This window comes from Hyperoodon ampullatus (genome assembly GCF_949752795.1).
Source record: "Hyperoodon ampullatus genome assembly, chromosome: 5".
Taxonomy (NCBI): domain Eukaryota; kingdom Metazoa; phylum Chordata; class Mammalia; order Artiodactyla; family Ziphiidae; genus Hyperoodon; species Hyperoodon ampullatus.
Genome location: NC_136918.1, coordinates 27181856 through 27204354, shown reverse-complemented (window position 1 = coordinate 27204354; position 22499 = coordinate 27181856). Strand labels below are relative to the sequence as shown.

Genomic DNA, 22499 nt, shown 5'->3' with positions numbered 1-22499 from the left:
TGCTCTGCTCTTTCTTCTCCCTTTTTTCCCTCTTCTTTCTTTCTTTCTTTTTTTTCTTTTTTGTTTTTTGGCCACGCCACATGGCACATGCGATCTTCATTCCCCAACCAGGGGTTGAACCTGTGCCCCTTGCAGTGGAAGCGCTGAGTCTGAACCACTGGACCGCCAGGGATCACCTGTCCCCATTTTTCCCTTTTAAATGAAAGAGGAACTACTCAGATAGTGAAAGTCAGCCGTAGTCACCCACCGAGCCCTGCTGCCTCTTGTCACACTGTGGATACAGAGTGGCATCACGATAATTGCCATGGCTAAAGGCATTAAGATTAATTTTTCAACAGTTTGTCAATTTTTTGTTAACGAGGCTTTATATTTTAAGTTGCTGGTGACCGTCCTGTGCTTCATTCATTATAGCAATGAAGGAATATATAACGCTAAGAAGGCGTCGCACTTTTTTCACAGTCAAAATATTCTTGATTTTGGGGGCTTCCCTGGTGGCGCAGTGGTTGAGAGTCCGCCTGCCGATGCAGGGGACACGGGTTCGTGCCCCAGTCCGGGAAGATCCCACATGCCGCGGAGCAGCTGTGCCCGTGAGCCATGGCCGCTGAGCCTGTGCGTCCGGAGCCTGTGCTCCGCAACGGGAGAGGCCTCAACAGTGAGAGGCCCGCGTACCGCAAAAAAACCCCCCAAAAACCAAAAAAAACAAAAAAAATATTCTTGATTTTGGTATCTTAACTAGGTACCATTGTCGCCAGAGTCTGTAAGCCCTGAGAAGATTATTGGGGTATTAGACAGGTTAACTTTGACAATCCATTACATTTAAAAAAAAAAAAAAAGTAAACTTCCCTACTTGAATGTATTTTAACACATGGAACCCAGTAGCCTATGTGCATTGTGATCCATGCATGTGACTATTCAGAGTGATGTTTTAGACAGAAGGCCTGATAGGGTTCTAGAATGCAGGTTTTAGCAAATTGTACCTGTGGATTTGGTTTTCTTTTCCATATTGTTTCCATGCCTTTTTTTTTTTTTTACATCTTTATTGGAGTATAATTGCTTTACAATGGTGTGTTAGTTTCTGCTTTATAACAAAGTGAATCAGTTATACATATACATATGTCCCCATAGCTCTTCCCTCTTGCGTCTCCCTCCCTCCCACTCTCCCTATCCCACCCCTCTAGGTGGTCACAAAGCACCGAGCTGATCTCCCTGTGCTATGCGGCTGCTTCCCACTAGCTATCTCCCGTGCTATTTTTGAGTGAGACTAAACTCTTCAGAAACACATACCATGTTTGTCCCTGCCTTTGTGTTCTCCCTCTGGACTCCCACTGTGGGTCCGTGGGCATCAGGGGTGGCCCTGTTCCAGCACCAGTCAGCACGTCCCCACATGCTCTGTTCTTTATTTGTAACCTCAGAGCCTCCTTAGGTGGCTGACCTTTGTCCTCACGGAAGCTCTGGTGCCATCTCAGTCAGGCAAGCTTGCTCTAAGAAGTCCACAGTAAAGAATGGTCTGGCGAGATGGTGGCTAGATAGAGGAGGTTTCCATGGAAAAATCACGAAGAAACAACCCCCTGCTTTTCCTGGCTGGTTCATGAGGAACACCCCAAACAGTATACTTATATAACCAAGAGAAGTAAAACTTTGACATAATCTTATTCTTTCAGGAAACACAAAACCCTCGCTTTAATTAAAGACGGCCGTGTTATTGGTGGTATCTGTTTCCGAATGTTTCCATCCCAAGGATTCACAGAGATTGTTTTCTGTGCTGTAACCTCAAATGAGCAAGTCAAGGTAAGAGTGACCCAAGGTCTTAGAAGAAATGCAGAATGTGGTGCTTCTCACGAAAGCCGCAGAGCTAGGCAGGGTCTCCAGGTCCAGAGAAGGGTCCAAGTGGAGTCCGGGACTTTCCGAGGGGCATCCTCTCACTGCGGGGGTGTGTGTGTGTGTGTGTGTGTGTGTGTGTGTGTAGGTGTAACGTACACGCTTCCTTGTATCCACAGTCAGGCTCTACCAGGCTTTGTTGGACCTGGGCGCAGGGTCTGGGGACACCACACAGCCCCTGGTGCAACTTGGGCAAAGTTTACAGCAAGTGAAGAGATGTTTGGAAACATGTCTCAGTGTTACTGATCATTTCCACGTGCAGACATGTCTACACACACCTGGGGACACTGCACCACCAGAAGGGGTGTGGTGCGATGTGGATTAGGGAGATGATTTAGGTGGCTCACACCTCAGAAAGATTTCTTATGACCTTGTGCCTAATGGGGGACAAGGGCTAAAGAAATTCTGTCAGGGAAGTCATGACATATTTGAATAAATTTATGACTGAGTTTCAGAAATATTCATGCAGGTTTGGAATGTGGGTCTTTTTGGAGTGTGTGTGTGTGTCTGTGTATGTATGTGTGTGTGTCTGATTTGCCTTCCCGATTGTCCTTGGCATGGGTCCCTTCTTCCCCAGGAGCGAGACTGTCTTATTGATAGTGTGGTTGGCATTGCAGTCTGACTGGAATAAATCAGATTCTCAATTTTCAGAAAGATTTAGATTGTGTTGTGTCGTCCTCTGCTACTTTTGTGAAAGTGGAACCAGAAATGTGTCTTCAGGCTATAATTCATTTGGTACTTTGGGAGCCCTAAAATCATGCAAAAATATGGCAATTGGTGGAAAGATAAGTAGCTCAGGATTTGATGGCTGCTGAGAAAAATTATTGGCAGGTCTAAGGCAGCGTTGTCCCGTGATTTATAATGCAATGTGCAAATGTGAGCCATGTATGTGATTTTGAATTTTCTAGTAGCTACATTAAGAAAAGAAAAGAAAATAGGCAAAAATAATTATTAAAAATATACTTTATTTTACTCAGTATATCCAAAGCGTTGTCATTGCGACAGGTACTCAGCATCCAAGAATTATTGAGACATTTTACATTCTTTGATTTGTACCAAGTCTCAGAAATCAAGAGTGTATTCCGCACTCACACCTGTGTCAGTTTGGACTAGCCACGTTTCAGGTGCTCACTGGGCTTGGACAGTGCTGGCCTAAGGACATTGTTGCCTTCTTCAGCTACAATGAAGCAGTGCCAGTTACAGAAACCAAAAATGGATCTCTGGAAGGAATCATGCTCTGCCTGCCGGCTGAAACCAGGGCCATGGGTGCTTTTGGCTTCATTAACAGCTCTCCTCTGTGTAATGGTCACGGTGCCAATTACAGCTGCTGTGGTTTCCTCTCACAAAGCACAAATGGGGCTTTTGTCTTTGACTCACAACACTCAGCATCCAAGGGCAGACAAAATTCATCAGTATCAAATTCATCATTCTGACTGGAGAAGGTGAGGGCCCACATTTACCTGAAACTGATCTCTGGCTCTTTTTCAAGGAACTTTGACTCTATGTCTTTAGATGGTACTGTTGCTGTGCTTATCACAGGTTTATTTCCCCCTAGCCAAAGTGAGAAACCGTAAGTGTCCAGAACTTAGGAACTTACTTAAAAGAAAAATTTGGTTTGGCTTTTCATAGGGAGAGGAGCTGGAAAATATGTCCTTGGTTTATAATTTCAGAAGAAGATTGCCTAATTTTTGTTTGCAAGGAAAGCTACACCAAGCAGCTTGTTTGGAAAGGTTGGTTAAGGTTGCCTTGGACACTTCTAGGATACCAGAGGGAAACTAAAGCTGTTTAATATGAATTGGATGCTTTGTCTTATTACTTCCCAGAAGGGCAGTGTATATTTTTTCCCCAAACCATGTAATTTTCTAAAGACTTGAAGGGAGGTGGCCAAACATCACAAACTGAGTAGGAAAAACTAAAAGAAAAGCCACCTTTTGTAAGTGACTTAACTGGTTTTAGAAAATGAAGATTAATCTTTCAAAACTGGATAGAATGGATGCATCTGATGGAAGTCAATTCTGGTAGCACTTATTTGTGAAAACAGAAAGTTCGTAAGTGGAGGTTTACAATTTTGATTTGAGATATTAAAAATCTTGGCTAAATGATACTTTAAAATTTGCATGCACTCATTTTGGAGACTAAGCTTATATACAAATTCCTGTGAATGCTTTAAATAAGATTTGTGTATGAATTTATCTTGCTCAAAACACATGCAAGATAACATTTGAGAATTTACTTAAAGCTCCTCAACTGGTTTTAGAATAGCTTATCTAAGAACTATTTGGGTTTGACATTATATGCAACTTTAAAGTTACATGGCTAATACTTATTTACCATAGTAAGTATTTAAATAAACACTGAAGTTACCAGGTAGATTTGGAAAGGAATCCTTTTGGTGATAGTTGAAAATAAAGGCATACAAAGGAGGGAAATAGTTCTGGGGTGAAAAATCTAAACATTTGCATATAGCTTAACACTGTTAGTGCCTCTTTAACCAAGGAAGTACACAGAGAGGATTCAAGTTAAAAGGCTCAGTCCCTACTCACAAGCAGTTGGAATCTGGAAAATTTCTTTGGAGAAATGACAGATTAGTGGCTGTTGATGAAGAATATCTTATGCAGGTTTTGAGAAGCTATTTACAAAAGAACCATTATTCTTCTTCTTGAGTAAAATCCTTGGATTGTGGGTGAAGGGGAGAAAATGTATAGTTCTATTAGCTCCTTACAAGATGGCGTATACTGTGAAAGCCTGACTCTCTTCCATCAACCACATCTAGGTTAAACTCACATCTAGGTTAAAGTGAGTTTCATCAGAGGACATATTTCTTACTGATTCCTAGATATTACTATTCTTGTGCACATGCAGTAGCCAACCCTTCCCTTTCTCTGTGTTTTTTCCCTCAACTTTTCTTTAAAAATAATACTTAATTACATAGGTCATGTACAGATACATTTTCAGAGAAAGCAAAAATCCCATCCCCCTTTCCCCCTGCCGTCCAGTCATTGTCAGCCTGGTGTGCATCCTTCTAGGTGCTTCTCTATATTATGTACATGGACATGTACCTGTCTGTGTGGTGTGTTGTTGTTTACATACCTAGAATTCATACTGTACATAATTGAAAAAAACCCTTTCATTATATCTTAGGGATCTTTCAACTTTAGTACATAAATGTGGTTGTTTAAATTTATATTTAGATCAATTAAAATTAAATAAAATTTAAAATTCAGTTCCTTAGTCACTCAAGTCCTTGGTAGCTGCATGTGACTAATGGCTACCATATTGGATAGCATAGATGAAGAATATCTCCATCATTGCAGAAATCCCTATTGGACAGTGCTAATATGGAGCTACTTTATTCTTTTTATATAGATTTGCCTAATGTAGATGGACCATAATTTATGCAACTGTTCCCTATGGAAGGCATTCATGTTTATTTCCAGTTATTTTCTATCACTAACGGTGCTCTGTTTGGAAATGATTTCTAGACACTGAAAAGTGGCATCACTGTAGGAATGACTATGGCCAGAGTCTCAATGTAAAAAATTATTTCCAGATCACCCTTCTCAGTGGGTTTACCAATTTACACTTTCACCAGTGGTGCTGGAGAGTACCATTTCCCTGGGTATTGTCAACCTTAAAGAAATTTGCCTATTGCTGAGTGAAATATTGCATCTCGTGATGGAGTGCTCTGATTACTATTGGGATCAAACATCTTTTTTTTTTTAATTTCTTGGTTATATTTATTGCCTGTTCCTTTGATGATTTATCTTTTTTTGTATTGATCCTATCGAAGGTATCATTTATGCATTCTTGATGTTAATTTTTTATAATATCTTGTATATCTATACCATCCCATTTTGTCATTTTGTTTATGGTATCTTAAATTGCTTATGAAATCTGTAAAAGAAGTTTTAAACTTTGAAGTAGTCTACTTAATAATCAGTCCTTTGTGCTTTCACATTTTATATTTTCTTTAAGAAGCCTTTCTATATCCCTAGGTTATAAACCCACTTTCCTGTATCTTTTTATAATACTTTTGTATGGGTTTATTTTTCCTTACATTTAGATTTCCAGTCCATCTTCTTACCACTTGACAAAACTTCTTTAAGGCTTAGCTTGCACATCTTCTTTTCCTTCTCCCTCTTAAATATCTTATAGCCTTTTTCTCTATTATAGGTACAAATACATCACTCTGTACCAGTGCTGTGCAATAAAAATACATCTGTGAGCCTCAAATGCAAGCCACATGTGTAATTTAAAAATCTCCAATAGTCGTATTAAAAAAAAGTAAAACGCAACAGGTGAAATTAATTTTGATATTTTCTATTTAACCTAATGTATCCAAAATACTGCCATTTCACCATGTAATAAGTTTAAAAGTCATTAATGAGAGTTTTTTCCCCTGGTGTGTATTTTACACTTGTATGTCTCATTTGGACTTGTCACATTTTCATCGCTCAAAAGCTACACATGGCTAGTGGCTACCATATTGAACAGCCAGTTGTATATGTAATTATGAGTTCTGTATGTCTATCTTCCCCATTTTACTATCTTCTCAAGAAGAGAGAGATTTCATTCATCTTTTTATCCAAGTTTTATTCAAACTCACAATGTGTCGGTGTTGTGATATGTTTGGGAAAAGCTAACATGTCCATGGGTAATAGCAATGGAAGAATAATTTCCAGAATGGGAGATGGTAATACTCTTCTCCTATGTACTGGACAGACTGTCCCCTGAATATTATTATGCTTGGTCTTGGGATCCATGCTTTAGAAGGGTATTGTTATACAGCTGCGGTCCCCAACCTTTTTGGAACCAGGGACCAGTTTCATGGAAGACAAGTTTTCTACGGACCGTGGGAGGGGTGGGGGGGATGTTCAGGCGGTAATGTGAGTGATGGGGAGCTATGGGGAGCAGCAAATGAAGCTTCACTTTCTCGCCCGCCACTCACCTCCTGCCGTGTGGCCCAGTTCCTAACAGGCCACGGACAGGTACCAGTCCGCGACCCAGGGGTTGGGGACCCCTGTTATACAGGAGAAAACCCTGAAAAGTGTGACTAGATTGAGAAAGGGTCTTCCGATCATGCCATATGAAGAACAACTGAAGCTTGGCTTAGTATCTGGTAGGTAGGAATGGGCATGGGTGAGGGAGGATAATTTTCAAGGGTTTGGAGAGTTGTTAAAAGCAGGGACCAGTCTTTGTTATTCTAGGAGTAGAACTAAGGTCAATAGTTCGAAGGGACAAGGGGTCAGATCTCAGGTGAACATAGGAAGAACTTCCCAACCATAACAGTGGCTGAAAATTAATTGGTCTAAGGACTGAGCGAGCACCCTAAACTGGAGGTGTTCTAGCAGCTCACCTTTCCAAGGTAGATGGCAGGAGACTTCTAGTGTCACATGGGATAGGATTAGACCAGACGACTTCCAAAGATCCTTCTCCCCTGTGGGCCTATAGTTCCATGATAACATACCTATGAGCATGTTTGAGTTCTTTAGAAAAGTGTGTCACCAGATTCTAAAATATTGATGTGAAGATATTTGTATCTGGATGCTTGGGTTTACTTTCATCTTCTTTTTATGGGAGTCTAAAACCATCCCTTTAAATTTATAGATTTTTCTTTAAGCATTGTACATCACCAAAAAATCTGGTACTTACTTTTTTTTTCATATTTCAATATTAATTTATTTAACATTGTTCACTATTTTTAGTTACTTCCTAATGTCTTGTGGCTCACTCAGAGGTTTGGGGTTTCTCAGACTTTGCTTGGAAAGGTCTGATAAGACCAAGTTGAAAACCCTATGTATGTGATGATACAGTTCTTTGGAAGGACTGCTGATTTGTTGTATGCAGGAAACACCTGGATTAGTTAATATTCTAGTAGAGATTAGCCCTTCTCATTTACATTGCTCTTTTCATCTCAGGTTCTCAAATACTTTAAACATAAGCAGAAATTCATAATCAGTATTTATTCCAAAAACCTCTTTATTAATATTCAACGTGTAATCTCTAGGACTGAATGAGCAGCTTGTAGCCTTGGTGTGTTCTTTTCAAAGAGCCAGAAACTTGTATTTTCAAAAGATGATTGCATCTCCATTCAAGGATTTTGAATTTGTTTTGTTTTACAGCTCATTTTCAAAGTTCAGAAATGCAAGAAGGGTGTTGGTGTTATACTGCCAATACATACTCCTAAATTTGCCAGTATTTCCCAGTGAAAATACGGGACTTTCTTTTCTCCAGAATCTAATATATTTGTCTGCATACTGACTTGCCCACAGGGCTATGGAACACACCTGATGAACCATTTGAAGGAATATCACATAAAACATGACATCCTGAACTTTCTCACCTATGCAGATGAATATGCAATTGGATATTTCAAGAAGCAGGTGGGTTTTTTTCACGTGCAACCCTGTTCTGTCATTCCTTTTCTTAATATGCACTCAGGTAGCTTTCATGCAAATAAGTACCCACCCTCCACCCCCCACTGTTTTCTGCTTATAAGAGGGGCGTCCATTTATTTTGCAAGACTTAAGCAAGAGGTAAGCTTCAGTCTGGACTAGAGGGTATGACCAACATATTGTAAGTACTAAATAAATGTTTGTTGAGTGAATGAATGAACGTCATCTATAAGTGAAGTGTAATGTTACATCCTGACATTCTAAAATGTGCTATCCCCAGGTTAAGGAGAAATTCCCATTGCTGGGGGACTAGAGTTCTCCATGAATGAGAGAAATAGATTCAGTCTCTGGAAGACCTTCATTTATGACAGCAGAGAGGAAATTCTAATGTTTACAAAGGGTTCCAAACAATACTGGTCCAACAGCACACAGGCGGCTGGGAGCTTGGCTGCATCTTAGTTCTTTCTGTCAGAAGTTTCCATTTCAGCACTCTGAGGATTATACTTTGCTACATATTTTTTGATAGTGCTTTGTAATTCTAAATTCCTAAACATTTTGCATTTACTTTTCTGATGACAAAAGTAATGTATAGTTACTGTAGAAATTTTGGAAAATGAAATGAAGCACAAAGAAAAGAAGAAAAATTGCTTGTAATTCTACCACCCAGAGAAATTTACTGTTAACGTTTTGACGATACCCTTCTAATATTTTTTCTCTGTGTGTGTTTCTCTGTATATAAATACAAAAATTGGCTCATTATTGCATGTAATTTAATCACTTACATTTTTAACTTAATATAGTCTGATTTTTCAAATATGATTTTTGATGCTTCTCTGAAATTTTTTATAAATGGAGAATAATTTATTAAACCAATACCACATTTGGGGGACATTTAGGTATTTTTTTAAGTAAGTGTCCATGTGTGAATGTGCACTTCCAGAAGTATTTAAGGTTTTGTTCTGCACTGCCAAATAATTTCTCCTCTTGTCAGCAATGTACAAGGGAGCTCAGGAAACAAGTTCATAATTGAAAAAAAATTTTTTTTACCCCTTTCCTAGGTGACAAATTGTGCATGTTTGCATTTATTTGATTATTGTGAAGTTTGACTTGTTTTTCCTTGTTCATTGACCCTTTGTATTTCTTCTTTTTTTGAATTGCCAATTCATTGCATTTTGCCTCTTCTTCTATTAAAATATTTATTTTTATATTGATCTATGAGAACTCATATATATAAAGGTAGTAACCTTTTATTTTATGATTTTTCTCCCGTTTGTCATTTGTTTTCCACATTGCTTATGGATTTTTTTTAATGTACAGAATTTTAAAGATTTTATTACATAAAATCTATTAACCTCTTTTTAAAATACAAGTCCTTATATGACTAGAAAGCTTTCACTCCTCTGATGTCAGATAAGTAAACTCCTATTTATTTTCTCCTCATTCCTTAGGATGCCTTTGTGACTTTCATAATAAAACTCACTATAGAGAACTCAGTGGGTTTGTTTTACTGGGGGCTTGAGTGTCAGCTTTCCTAGGCAGTAACGACATTGTAGAGATGAAATCTCAGGCATGCTTCTTAAATGACTTGTCTGTGGTCCTCTTTGAGACTGATGTCAATAATTGCTTGGAAAATAAGTTTTTGCTGAAAGAGGAGGCAGGAAATTTAAAGTCCAAGTAATTTTCTGCAAAAATTTGAAATAGGCACCATAAAGACAGTCGTTAAAAATATATGACTATATGCCCTGTATAACTATATTATTACAGCTTAAAGTATGTAAATGAATATACTGCAAAGCATTAATATCACTGAAACAACCACTGTCGTGATGGTCTGGAAGTTTTTCTGTTTTTTAACAAATTTATTTATTTTATTTTATTTTTGGCTACGTTGGGTCTTCGTTGCTGTGCGTGGGCTCTCTCTAGCTGCGGGGAGCGGGGCTACTCTTTGTTGCGGTACGCGGGCTTCTCATTACGGTGGCTTTTCTCGTTGTGGAGCACGGGCTCTAGGCATGCAGGCTTAGTAGTTGTGGCCCACGGGCTCTAGTCACGTGGGCTCAGTAGTTGTGGCTCGCGAGCTCTAGAGCGCAGGCTCAGTAGTTGTGGCGCACGGGCTTAGTTGCTCCGTGGCATGTGGGACCTTCCTGGACCAGGGCTCGAACCTGTGTCCCCTGCATTGGCAGGTAGATTCTTAACCACTGCGCCACCAGGGAAATCCGTCTGGAATTTTTTTTGCCTGTCAAGTAGGTGTTTCATTTCCTCAACATTAAGGTTCTTATTGCTATATTTTTGGACAAATTTTGCTTTCAGAATTTAGATCAATTTTAGTTATTGATTGTGGAGCATCCTAGAGGCCCCCTGTCTACTTTGGGAGAAATTGTGCAGTTTAATGCAAAATTAAACCTTATTTTTACTTAATAGCCATTTTTGTTAAAGACTTTTTAATATTATTTGTGTTTTACTAGGTTTATTTTTTATGTTGAATTGCTTCCTATTTGCACAGTTGATTTTTGATGTTTCTGAACTTCTTGGAAGGGTTGCATGCTAATTCTCCCCAGGATAATAGGATGAGAGCTTGGACCTGTGCTGGGCACCAAGACAGGCCTAGCACATAGTTAGCACTCAGAGAGGATGTTTGATGCACAAGCCTGTATAAATGAAATTATTGACTTTGCAGGGTTTCTCCAAAGAAATTAAAATCCCTAAAACCAAATATGTTGGCTACATCAAGGATTATGAGGGAGCCACTTTAATGGGATGTGAGCTAAATCCACAGATCCCATACACGGAATTTTCTGTCATCATTAAGAAGCAGAAGGAGGTAAGTACGTGACTGACTCAGGGGAACCCGACTGGTCTGCGCAGACCAGTCTCTTTTGGGGTGAAGTGTGCATCCCTGGGCTCTGTGGGTGTGGGCCTGCTGGGTACCATAACCTCGGTTTGCTCTGTTTTGTCTAGATTTCTTCTTTGAAGGTATCCTTTATCTTCTCTCTAAATCACCACTTCTCAGGGGGTCAGTACCTGTTAAATTGGTATAAAATACAAAACTTGTAAAATATGATAGTAAATCTTAATTTCACCTTCAAGGCCTCTTACCTGCTGGTCTCATGCATCCTTCTCAAACCCACCTCTTTATTTCCCTTTCTAAACTGATCTCCAAAGGCTGTTACTGATGCTTTAACCCTCTTGCTTGGTATCTTCATCCTTTACCCACTTCCTCTCCCAATGCGTGTACACACACACACACACACACACACACACACACACACAGAGACAGAGATGGGACCGCTTCCGCCTGTTTTCCATTCCTCTTCGAACTTCTTGAGCACTAGTTTGATCCACTCATTTGAATTTCAGTTAGTCATTACCTTCCATATTTATCTTAGGTTGTATTCACCTCTCCTTCTGCATTGTAAGTTCTGAAGGCTTATACTTCCAGATAGTAAGTGATTTGTTATCTGGAGAGGACTCTTTTTTTTTTTTGGCCACACTGCATGGCATGCGGGATCTTAGTTCCCCGACTAGGGATCGAACCCACGCCCCCTGCAGTAGAAGCGTGGAGTCTTAACTACTGGACTGCCAAGGGAAGTACCAAGTGATTTGGTATCTGATGCTGGGGTGAAGTCTTTTATGCATATGAACTAAAAGAGAAGCAGTAAAGGGAAACGTTGATAGATTTGACTACATAGTAATTTTTACATTTCTCTAAGGGAAAAGAAACATACAGAGATTATAATTAGGGGAGTATAACAGAAGCCGTTTATTAAATGAATGAACTTTATGTGTTAAGCCCAGGATCATCCCCTTGGTCCCCCTAGTTCTTGGAGTTCAAAAACTGGGAACTTGCACCTGGGTCACCCCACATCAGTCCCACTTTATACTTCTGTTATTCGTTCGAGTGTACTTTTCTCTAGCGAGTAACAAAAAAGACCTCTGCCTTAAACCTGTCTTTGTTTTCTGGTTTCTGCTCATTTCCCTGATCCCAGTTCTTAGTTACTTGTCAGATGTCACTGACATAACAGATGTAAAGCTCCTTACGCAGTGTCTGGTGTACAGTAGGTGCTCAGTAAGTATTTTCCTTTTACTTAAAGTAGCTCAGAGTTGTTCTTATGCTTCCCGTGGAAGTGAGCAAAAGGCTTTTATTAAATTAGAAAATAAAAACAACCTCTGTTGTTTCTTGGTCAGAGACGTCAGCCTAAGACAGAATTCCACATAGGGTGCTTGGAGAGTTAATACAAGCACAGCAGGCTGGGCTTTATGAGCAGGTCTGAATTCGCAGCCTGTTGCGCAGCCGTCAGAGGCTGCCAGCCGAGGGCAGCCGTCCTGATGCTGTCCCCTGTCAGCGTGCTCCTCATCATTCTTCTCCAGCTTGTCTCCACAGTAGAAGCCAAGAGCAGGATCCCCCCTGTGGGGTTTGCAAATTCCGAGTCCAGATCAGTGGGCCCTTCCTGCATGCAGGGGAAGCCCTCTGCGCAGAGCTGTTTTAGATGGCAGCAAAGCCTCAGCTTTTGAGAAGACAGCGCCCCATCCCCTTCCCCTTTCTCTCCCCTTGGATTCCTCCCCCGCCACCTCCTTCTTGGCCTCCAGCCTTCCCTAACAGGCGCACCACTGAATGCCTGAGAGATCGGAGGTCACCCTAAGAAGGTATTTGGATTCACATAATATCTTCTTCCACAGAATTCAAGTGATTTTTACAAGTGTCATTTATTCCAGATCTGGAAACCCCCTTGGGGAGGCTAGGGACAAATAGTGGGAAGGAACAAATTGTAGGGAGATGAAGGGTCTTCCCCACCGTGGAAGCATACAGAGCAGTCACTTGTGGTTGTGGTTAGCGGGGGTGGAGAGAGAACCAGTGCAGTTGCACAGGTGGAGCGGCGGGTGGGAGCTGAGTGCTGTGGGGAGTGAGGACTCCAAGGCAGGGTGGGATGCAGCGACCCTAGCATCATCTCGCATCTTCGGAGGTGGCGTCATGGGACACGTGTCTAGAACGGGGTGGCCTGGAAGGGAATCAAGCATGAGCAGAGATGCAGAGTCCAACATAAGTGGATTCATGGGTATCTGCACACCTGGGACCATAGGCGTGTGGGTGATGAAGGCCACTACTTGAGAAAGTGTGAACAGGCCGTGAGCAGGCAGGACTGAGTGTGGATGTGTCTGGGGGGCTGGGAAGTGGGGGTAATTCTTAAATCTCAGTTCACATGTGAGGCTATGTGAGACTGGGCTTGGAGGGACCAAAGTAAGAGTGAGGAAAAGCAACGGGATCTTTGTAGGAAGACATGCTAAAACTTGGTGAAATATTAAAGACGGGGGAGTTTCCCCCAATTTTCTGTTTGGGAAGACTAACACCAACAGCGGTGGAATGAGAGACGGATTTGAGTAGAGAAAGATGACAACATGGTGATGAAGTGAAGACATTTTCTAGGGAGATGAAGATAAGAGACTGGAACGGAAGTGAAATGTCTTCTTTCTCCAAAGTGATCCTCAGAGGCGCAGAGAGGTTGCGAAGCCCCCCGCACCCCACCTCCATTACCAGTCACCTCAAGGGTGCTACCTGAGGGTATGGAAGCCACCTGCTAGGCTGTTACATTTGAGGGCATCCTTGGTGAAGAGAAAAAACTTTCAAAATTATATTTGAAATTATATTTTCTGAAGGCCTTCATATAAGAAATTGTCATTGGGATTCTTTCTTTAAAAAATTTTTTTTACTGAAATGTAGTTGGTTTACAATGTTGTGTTGGTTTCAGGGGTACAGCAAAGTGAGTTATACACATCTGTTCTTTTTCAGATTCTTTTCTGTTATAGGTTATTGCAGAATATTAAGTATAGTTCCCTGTGCTATGCAGTAGGACCTTGCTGTTTATCTATTTTATATATAGTAGTGTGTATATGTTAACCCCAAACTCCTAGTTTATTCCTCCCCCCCTTCCCCTTTGATAACCATAAGTTTGTTTTCTGTGCCTGTGAGTCTTTCTGTTTTGCAAATAAGTTCATTTGTATCATTTTTTAAGATTCCACATATAAGCGATATCATATATTTGTCTTTCTCTGTCTGACTTACCTCACTTAGTATGATAATCTCTAGGTCCATCCATGTTGCTGCAAATGGCATTATTTTATGCTTTTTTTTTTTTTTTTTTTTTTTTTTTTGCGGTGCGCGGGCCTCTCACTGTTGTGGCCTCTCCCGTCGCGGAGCACAGGCTCCGGACGCGCAGGCTCAGCGGCCATGGCTCACAGGCCCAGCCGCTCCGCGGCATGTGGGATCTTCCCGGACCGGGGCACTATGCTTTTTTTATGGCTGAGTAATATTCCATTGTATGTATGTACCACATTTTCTTTATCCATTCATCTGTCAATGGACATTTAGGTTGTTTCCAGGGATTCTTTTTTAAAAAGACTTGGACTTACAAACAAATGCAGAGCATCGTTTTAGATATGCTCTGTCCCAGGTGGTAGCCACTGGCCACACGTGGCTATTGAGTGCTTGCCGCGTGGCCAGTCAAAACTGAGATGTGCTGTAAGTGTAAAATACACTCTGATTTTGAAGACCTAGTGTGAATAAAACCATGTAAAATATCTCATAATTTTTTTCTCTTGAGCATATGCTGCACTGATAATATTTTAGATATATTGGATTAAATAAAAATATATTGTTAAAATTTCACCTATTTCTTTTTACTTTTTTTTTCTTTCTTTTAAAGTAGTTACTGGAAGATTTTAAATTACATGAGTGGTTTACATGATATTTCTATTGGACAGCCCTGAGTAGATTTACCAGGAATATATTTTGCCAGTCCCATTCATTTTATGAAGTCCTATGTTTAATTGTTAAGATTATGCGTTCATGCTATGGCATTTACCAGCCTTATGTCTGAGATCAAGCAGTTAGGAACTAGAACCTTTTTGTTTTCCTTTGTGAATTTGATGAATGACTGCTACTGTTTTGTGTTTTCCAAAATTCAGTTATGATATGGTTAATCTCAAGATGGTGATTTTTGAGGGCTATTTTATTTTATTTTTTCCTTTCCTTTTTTAAAGGGAAAACTGCTCTGGAAGTAGTTACCTCAGGGCATTAGGAATTATTTTATAAAACAAATGGACACCTCTCAAAATTCCCTAATCAGTTCTGGTGGCCCCCATCCTGGTTGTGTTGCCTTTGCTCATTAGAGCTGCATTTTAGATGCAGACAGCATAGGTTGGGGCTCAAGCCTTGAAAAATGTGAATAATAGGAACCATCCTCCCAGGCTTTGGGGACTTCGTGAGTTTGTCTGCCCCTCGAGTAGAAGGGAACAGTTCCTGGTCATGGGATGTGAAGAGGTTCAGACGTTGCCTGGGCTGCTGCGGCTGAGGCTCCCAGGGGAGGGAGCAGAGCATTTGGCGCTTATGCTAAAGAGGACAGTGGGCCCTTGGGGCAGTGTGTTCTCTCAGTATTGGCTTCTTTTCAATGGCAGGGGACGAGTATTCAAAGACGGCTGGGTGAATGACATTAAAGGCATGGTATAATAGAATGCTTTCATGTCTTACTGTTTAATAGCATTCACCCTTTTGTTTCCCGAAGACTTAATTTTGTTAGGAAAATGACTCCTTAGACTGACTTAAACTGTAGCCACAGACTTCTGTCACTAAACATATTTTCTTCTTGTGCTTTACAGATCATTAAAAAGCTGATAGAAAGAAAACAAGCCCAGATTCGGAAAGTCTACCCGGGACTTTCCTGTTTTAAAGATGGAGTCCGGCAGATCCCTATAGAAAGCATTCCTGGAATTCGTATGTATAGATCTTCTTCTAAAAGCAAAACCTTTTGGTAACGCCATGACAGTGTTGGAAACAATTATACCAGAATGCAGTGATTTGGAAAGCTTTTTCCCCTGTCTGTCTCCATTTGTGTTATTGTAGTCTTTAAGAAGGGAGCAAATGCTTTCCTTTTACATCTTTTCTCTGTTTCCCAGTGCAAACAAATCGAAGAGAATTTAGTTGACCTCTTGTTGTAGCTGTTAATGTCCATCGTTTATGAGAGCCTGTTATTTGTGGCACCGTGCTGGACACTCCCCATATGTGACCTTGATGGCAGGGAATTCTATTCAGAGGGGAAGGTTGAGTCTCAGGATGGTTAAGCCCTTTAACCTTAAACAGCGCATGGCCAGTGAATGTCAGGAATAGTAGCAGCCCCATCCTGGCCTCTTCTAGACATCTTGCTGTTGGTACCCTGCCTCACTGCCCTCCTGGGTGCAGCCTGCATAGAACTGTGCTTGGGCTGAATTAGCTTCCACAAACCTCTAAACAAGATGACTGCAAAGCATATACTTTGTTTCAAGTTCCCTATTTTAGAGTAGTTTTCCCAAGGGTTCTTCTCTGTGAGTATATTAGAGGTGAGTTGTATTGGGTTAAAACATATAAAATAGCTGTTTTTGTAGATCAAAAGCTATGAATATCGGTACTTTTATTCGGTTCAAATCCAGGATCATCCAGTATATTGAAGATTTAATATAAACAAAACCAAAGCAAGCAAACTAAAATTCTCCAGAGAAAATAGGACATTATATGGGCAAGATATATTTTTTCATCACAGAGTAAACCCTACAGCAGATCTTACTTTCCTTGTCACACCTGGAAATTTTGCTTGCATGTATTATCCTTATTGATAGCTACCCTGTCCCTGGATGCCTACATGTACAAGGCATTCTTCTGTTTGTTTGTTTGTTTGTTTTGTGTGTTTTTACATATATCAACTAATCTCAAAAGGAATCACATCAGCTCTGTTTTGGAGTTCTGTTTTATAGGTTGATAAACAGAGGCAAAGGTTGACTAACTTATCTCGGGTACATTAGCTTTTAAGGAGAGAACAAGAAATCAGTCCTGGTCGATTGGACTCCAGGCTGTGTCTTCTTTCTGCTACACTAAACCATCTTGCATTACAAGCAGGGTCTGCTCCAAATAAACTAGAGACCAGGACAGAGTGTGTTCCAACCTAAAACAACAGCTTAACTCTTTCACAGGGTGATTAGCAAAAACTGTGACTTAGGGTTTTAAAAAAATACACACCCACAGTACCAGACATATTTGTTTTTTATGCCTTCCTCTGAAAGGTTGAAATTCCTGCTTTAAAAAGTATAACAGGGCTTCCCTGGTGGCGCAGTGGTTGAGAGTCCGCCTGCCGATGCAGGGCACACGGGTTCGTGCCCCGGTCCGGGAAGATCCCACATGCCGCGGAGCGGCTGGGCCCGTGAGCCATGGCCGCTGAGCCTGCGCGTCCGGAGCCTGTGCTCCGCAACGGGAGAGGCCACAGCAGTGAGAGGCCCGCGTACCGCAAAAAAAAAAAAAAAAAAAAAAAAAAAAAAAAAAAAAAAGTATAACAGACAGAGCCAGGTCAGTCTTGGAAATGTTTTGTATTGTCAGGTGTATGAGGAAGTAAAGAATGAACTGTAGTTAAGTTCAGTCTCTTTTCAGATATAGACATTTATTGAGTCGTGGCTATAACTAATTGTATTTTTGATAAATATTAAATATGTTATTCTCTTGACCAAAAGCAGTTCTCATTCAGTGTTTAATTTTGTTGATATATAGGAGAGACAGGCTGGAAACCGAGTGGAAAAGAGAAAAGGTAAGTATGATGGGCCAGAGGATATTAATACAAGTGTTTTCTTTTCCCCTCCCAGAAACTTAGAGAAAACAGGCAAATTGATTGTAGTCACCATCACAACACTTGTTAGGTTTCAATTTTCACTAAAAAATTCTGGAATGTTTCTAATTTTAAGTTTATGTAAAAATGAGCTGGAATCACTTGGCAAGAGAAGAGAAAACTAATCATTGTTCCTTCTTGTTTATTCTTTTCCTTTCAAGTAAGGAGCCCAAAGACCCCGACCAGCTTTATAGCACCCTCAAGAGCATCCTCCAGCAGGTGAAGGTGGGTGTTTTGTTTTCCTTCACCTCATGCAAATATTTTGAAATGATTTCCCACATGGCATTTCCATATTAGATACCTTACTTTTTTCTTTACCCAAGAGCCACCAAAGCGCTTGGCCCTTCATGGAACCCGTGAAGAGAACAGAAGCTCCGGGATATTATGAAGTTATAAGGTTCCCCATGGGTAATGCCATTAAAATTTTCTAAGTATAGATGTAAAACTCTCTGGATGGCGGTGTGGGGGACAAAGGGGTGCCGAGGTTGATGTGCACTCTTCTGTTGTAGGGTGGAGGGCCGGTGGAATCAGAGCAGGAGGGTAAAGGGGAGGGGATGGCCGTGTTCATTAGGCTCCTGCCGCTGCCCTGTAGCGCCCACACCATCAATGCGAGCTGCAGACGGCACTGGAGATGAGAGTCAGCTGTGTGGACATAACCTTGACTATATTCAGTTTGGTTGCCAATGGAAAAACATCAGCTTGTCCTCTTGAAATGCTTGGAGAGTCTGAGTTTTTGAAAGTAAACAGACGAAGTTAGATCAAGCCGCTTGACTGCTGTACTCTTAGATGGAGAAATAATCATTAAGGCAGCTCTTGATTTTCCATGCTCTTGAAGGAGGCTGAGTATCACTAATTATACTCCTATTTTAAGCTTTGTCCCACATCCCAAAACAAACAAAAAAATACCTTTAGAAATGTAGAATTGTGGAATTTGCTGCTGTGTCTGCACCAGGCTAAAAGGAATGATTAATTGAGTCAATTGAGAATCCCCAAATTAAACTAATTTGGCATTGTGCAGATGACAGACCACGAGCTGAATTTTTTTTTTTTTTCCAATCAGCTGTGTGGCCATTTTTCTGGAGAGAGCCTGTATCTTCTGTCCCTTTTCTACCTGGTGCTAAGAAGGTCTTAAGATGTGAAAGGAAGAGTGAAAGAGATCCATTAGCTCCCCGATAACAGAGTTATTTGTAGATTTTTCTGTGGCATTATCACACGAATGTTTTCCACAGTGGTGGTAATGATTTCAGTAGTCTCTGGTCCTTAAAGTGGACACACATCCATACGCTTTTCTTTCCCTTTTCCATCTGCCTCGCTTCTGTGTATTTCAGTACATGAAAATCAGTAAGGGTTGAAGGAGTGTAGAATTCTGAATGGAAGGGTGACTTGGGAATCAGTATTTCCCAGGATGTGAAAAATATGCTAAAACCCTTTAAGTCCTTTGCATCCTCATCACCTGGGCTGCCTCAAGTTCTTTTGTGAAATGCTCAAGGGAGGTTGCGTGAGCCTGGGGAGAACGGTTTACGGCCCTGTCCGTGTGCACTCTGAAGCCCTGCGGTGGCAGGTCCAGTGGGTCCTGTCTGTCATAGCTTACTCACAGCCTGCCCTCTGGAAGCTTTCTGCTTGGTCCAGCCAGAGGAGGGTGGGAACCCCGTCAGCTGGACACCACTTGTGCGCACAGCTGAATGCTCGTGAGGGGACAATTGACCCCACTAAACAAGGCCAGTGGTGGGCTGAGGTGTGTGTAAGCAGTGTTAATGAAAACAATAAATGGTGCTCTTTGGTTGGAGCAATGCTTTGTTTTCTTGGGATGCCCTTGCCCCTAAGATGGTCATGTCTTTGAGGACAAGACTGACAATCAGTAATTTCATTTTTTCTACCATTGCCTTCATGGCTTTTTCAAAAAACATTTCTTCTCTTCCCCCCCATGCCCTAAAAAACCCTCTTTTCTTCCATATGGATGAGATCCAACCTGTTTCGTTAAGGAAATGGCATTTAGTACAGTGTCTGAGGAGTGGCCCAAGCTTCCCACACGTGGGTAGCTAGGCAGGGCTTTCCTATTTACCCAGAATTCCCAACTTTTGGGGATTTAATGAATAATTTAGTGGTGTCTCCATGTTTGTTTTCACTAGTGTTCAGTCACCTTCTTTTGTAACCCAGGCCATTTGGTCAACCAAAAGCTTCTAAGAAGGCCAGAGGAAGGAAGCTGTTATCTATAACTTTAGAATGGAAAGGAAATAGAGAAAGGAAACTTGCAGAGTTGGTTGTAATTATTCAGAAAGCTCCAAACACTTTCATGATTTGTTTCTGCTGTATTTGAGGCTCTCCCCATCGCTCCTTTCCTCCCGCCTTCCAAAAAATAGTGGGGAAAGCTTTTTTGTAAACTTCTCTGTGTCCAGTTTCATTCTTTTTCCCCCTTTACTTTTTTTTTTTTTTTTTTTTTGGTCACATGTCTCTTCCTTCTAAACATTGTAAACATGATATCAGGCATCATATCCTAAGTGGTGGGCATTTAGGTGGGAGGAGGGTAAGCATCCAGTTTTACTCAGAGAGGCCGGTTCCACTGCTCTTTCTTTATTCAACGAGAGCACCTCTTCAGCTGTTCAGTTACACTCAGGTGACACGTTTACTGGGCTATTTGTCAAAACTTTGTGTAGCTTAATGCTTTTCAGTTTTTCTCTCCCTCCAAGCTGTTTCAGTTAGAGAAGAAAGAAAATGGAAAGTTGAATTCACAGATGTGATAACATACTTCTAACCAAGATAGGCTTTATTTAAAAAAAAAAAAAAAAAAGGCTTTAGTCAAAGGAAATAGGTGAAAGCAGATATTTCCTATTTTTCCTTTGGAGTTTTGTGGTAGATTTAGGATTTTGATGCAAATGAATTTCTCCCCATTTTGGGATGTTGCACATAAGTTTATTTACCTTATTAAATGATAATCCCAGTGTATTTGGTTGTCAGTTTCTCTCCCTCTGGAAAATTTGATAATATAGTGGGAATTTGGGTTGTTGGTAGTCAGAAGTATTTCTTTAGTGATTTTAACTTATTTTTTCATGCAGAGTTTATATAATTTTTTTCATATTCTTTTCCATTATGGTTTATTACAGTTCCCTGTGCTATACAATAAGACCTTGTTGTTTATTTTACATATAGTAGTGTGTATCTGCTAATCCAGTTTAATAGTTGATATAATTTTTAATGATAGAACCAGACTTAGAGACAACTAGGGACCTATAAATAGACAAATGCTAGCATCTTCTAATCTTCATGGAATTCTTTAAATTGGTTCTGAGAGTGAAGATTAAAGAAGCCCCATTATATTCTTACAAGTTTAGATGAAGCACTGTTTTCCTTTGTAAAATAATTTAAAGCAAGTAGATATATTGGGAAAATACTCTTTTTGACAATTGTCTCGCAGGGCTTACTTGCTTTAGAAAATAGATTATTAAGTAAAGTTTGTCATTCTTATTTCATTGATGGAGCATGAAACTAAATTCACTGGAACCATTTTACATGCAAGGTCACTGGTATATTTGCAGATGTATTTATGATCTGTTTCTCCATTTTAGTTCTATCTCTACAGCACCAGAACAACTGTGAATTTAGAGAAACAAACTCAGTCTGATTGTTCTGATTTAAGTAATGAAATGATTTGATACAAATGTTCCACCTGCTGCGCTCCATGTATAGACAAAGCCTCTTCTGTATAATTCTGAATGAAGAGCTAACAGTAATTAGTTCATCGTACTTATTGCTGCTAATCTACTTAGCTTCCTTGTGCTGAAGAGGGGATTGGGCCAGATGACTAATAATGGCCCCTTCAATGTTAAAACACTGTGATTTTGCACAGGATACCCTCACAAAAGGAAGAACATAAGACTCAAGAACTGTTTTCCTTGATCATATGAATTTCTCTTAAAGAAAGGCATTGGGATGGTGAAAATGTGATCAAACTGATGACATAGATTTCTTTTCCTGTCTCACTTTTGTCAGCTGGTGTTTAAAAGGAGTCAAAGATGGCTAATATTTTTTTTTCCTGTGCAGATCTGAAAACCATGAGCGAACGCCTCAAGAATAGGTACTACGTGTCTAAGAAATTATTCATGGCAGACTTACAGCGCGTCTTTACCAATTGCAAAGAGTACAACCCCCCTGAGAGTGAATACTACAAATGTGCCAATATCCTGGAGAAATTCTTCTTCAGTAAAATTAAGGAAGCTGGATTAATTGACAAGTGATATTTTTTTTTTCTTCTGCTTCTTAGAAACTCATCAAGCAGTGTGCCTAAAGCATGGTTTAGTTTTACAAAGAATTGGACATAACATATTGAAGATACTTGTAATAATTAGCACTTTTAAAAAACAAACAGAAAACCTCCTCTTAGCTTTTCAGATATGTATTTAAATTGAAGTCATAGAACATTTTTATTTTATGGAATAGATTTTAATCTATTCACTACAATTAATGTCAACTTTCTATGGCATGTCCATTAGCTGAATATTCAATAATAGATGATCAGGGGTTTCCTCAAAACTTGTATATGAGGAAATTGCACATA

General features: G+C 40.3%; 1 protein-coding gene across 1 annotated transcript in view; it reads left to right on the top strand.

The window, feature by feature from the left end:
* The window catches only part of KAT2B (lysine acetyltransferase 2B), a gene marked incomplete at both ends in the record, with an annotated part of 102549 nt that extends 80370 nt beyond the window's left edge, over positions 1-22179 (top strand). Inside the window, 8 exons of the mRNA XM_079705371.1 lie at positions 1662-1788; positions 8151-8261; positions 10948-11091; positions 15921-16035; positions 17833-17869; positions 18109-18172; positions 18271-18355; positions 21986-22179. Of these exons, the coding sequence (XP_079561497.1) occupies positions 1662-1788; positions 8151-8261; positions 10948-11091; positions 15921-16035; positions 17833-17869; positions 18109-18172; positions 18271-18355; positions 21986-22179 (877 nt within the window). The remainder of the gene's footprint in view (positions 1-1661; positions 1789-8150; positions 8262-10947; positions 11092-15920; positions 16036-17832; positions 17870-18108; positions 18173-18270; positions 18356-21985) is intronic.
* Between the last annotated feature and the right edge of the window lie 320 nt (positions 22180-22499).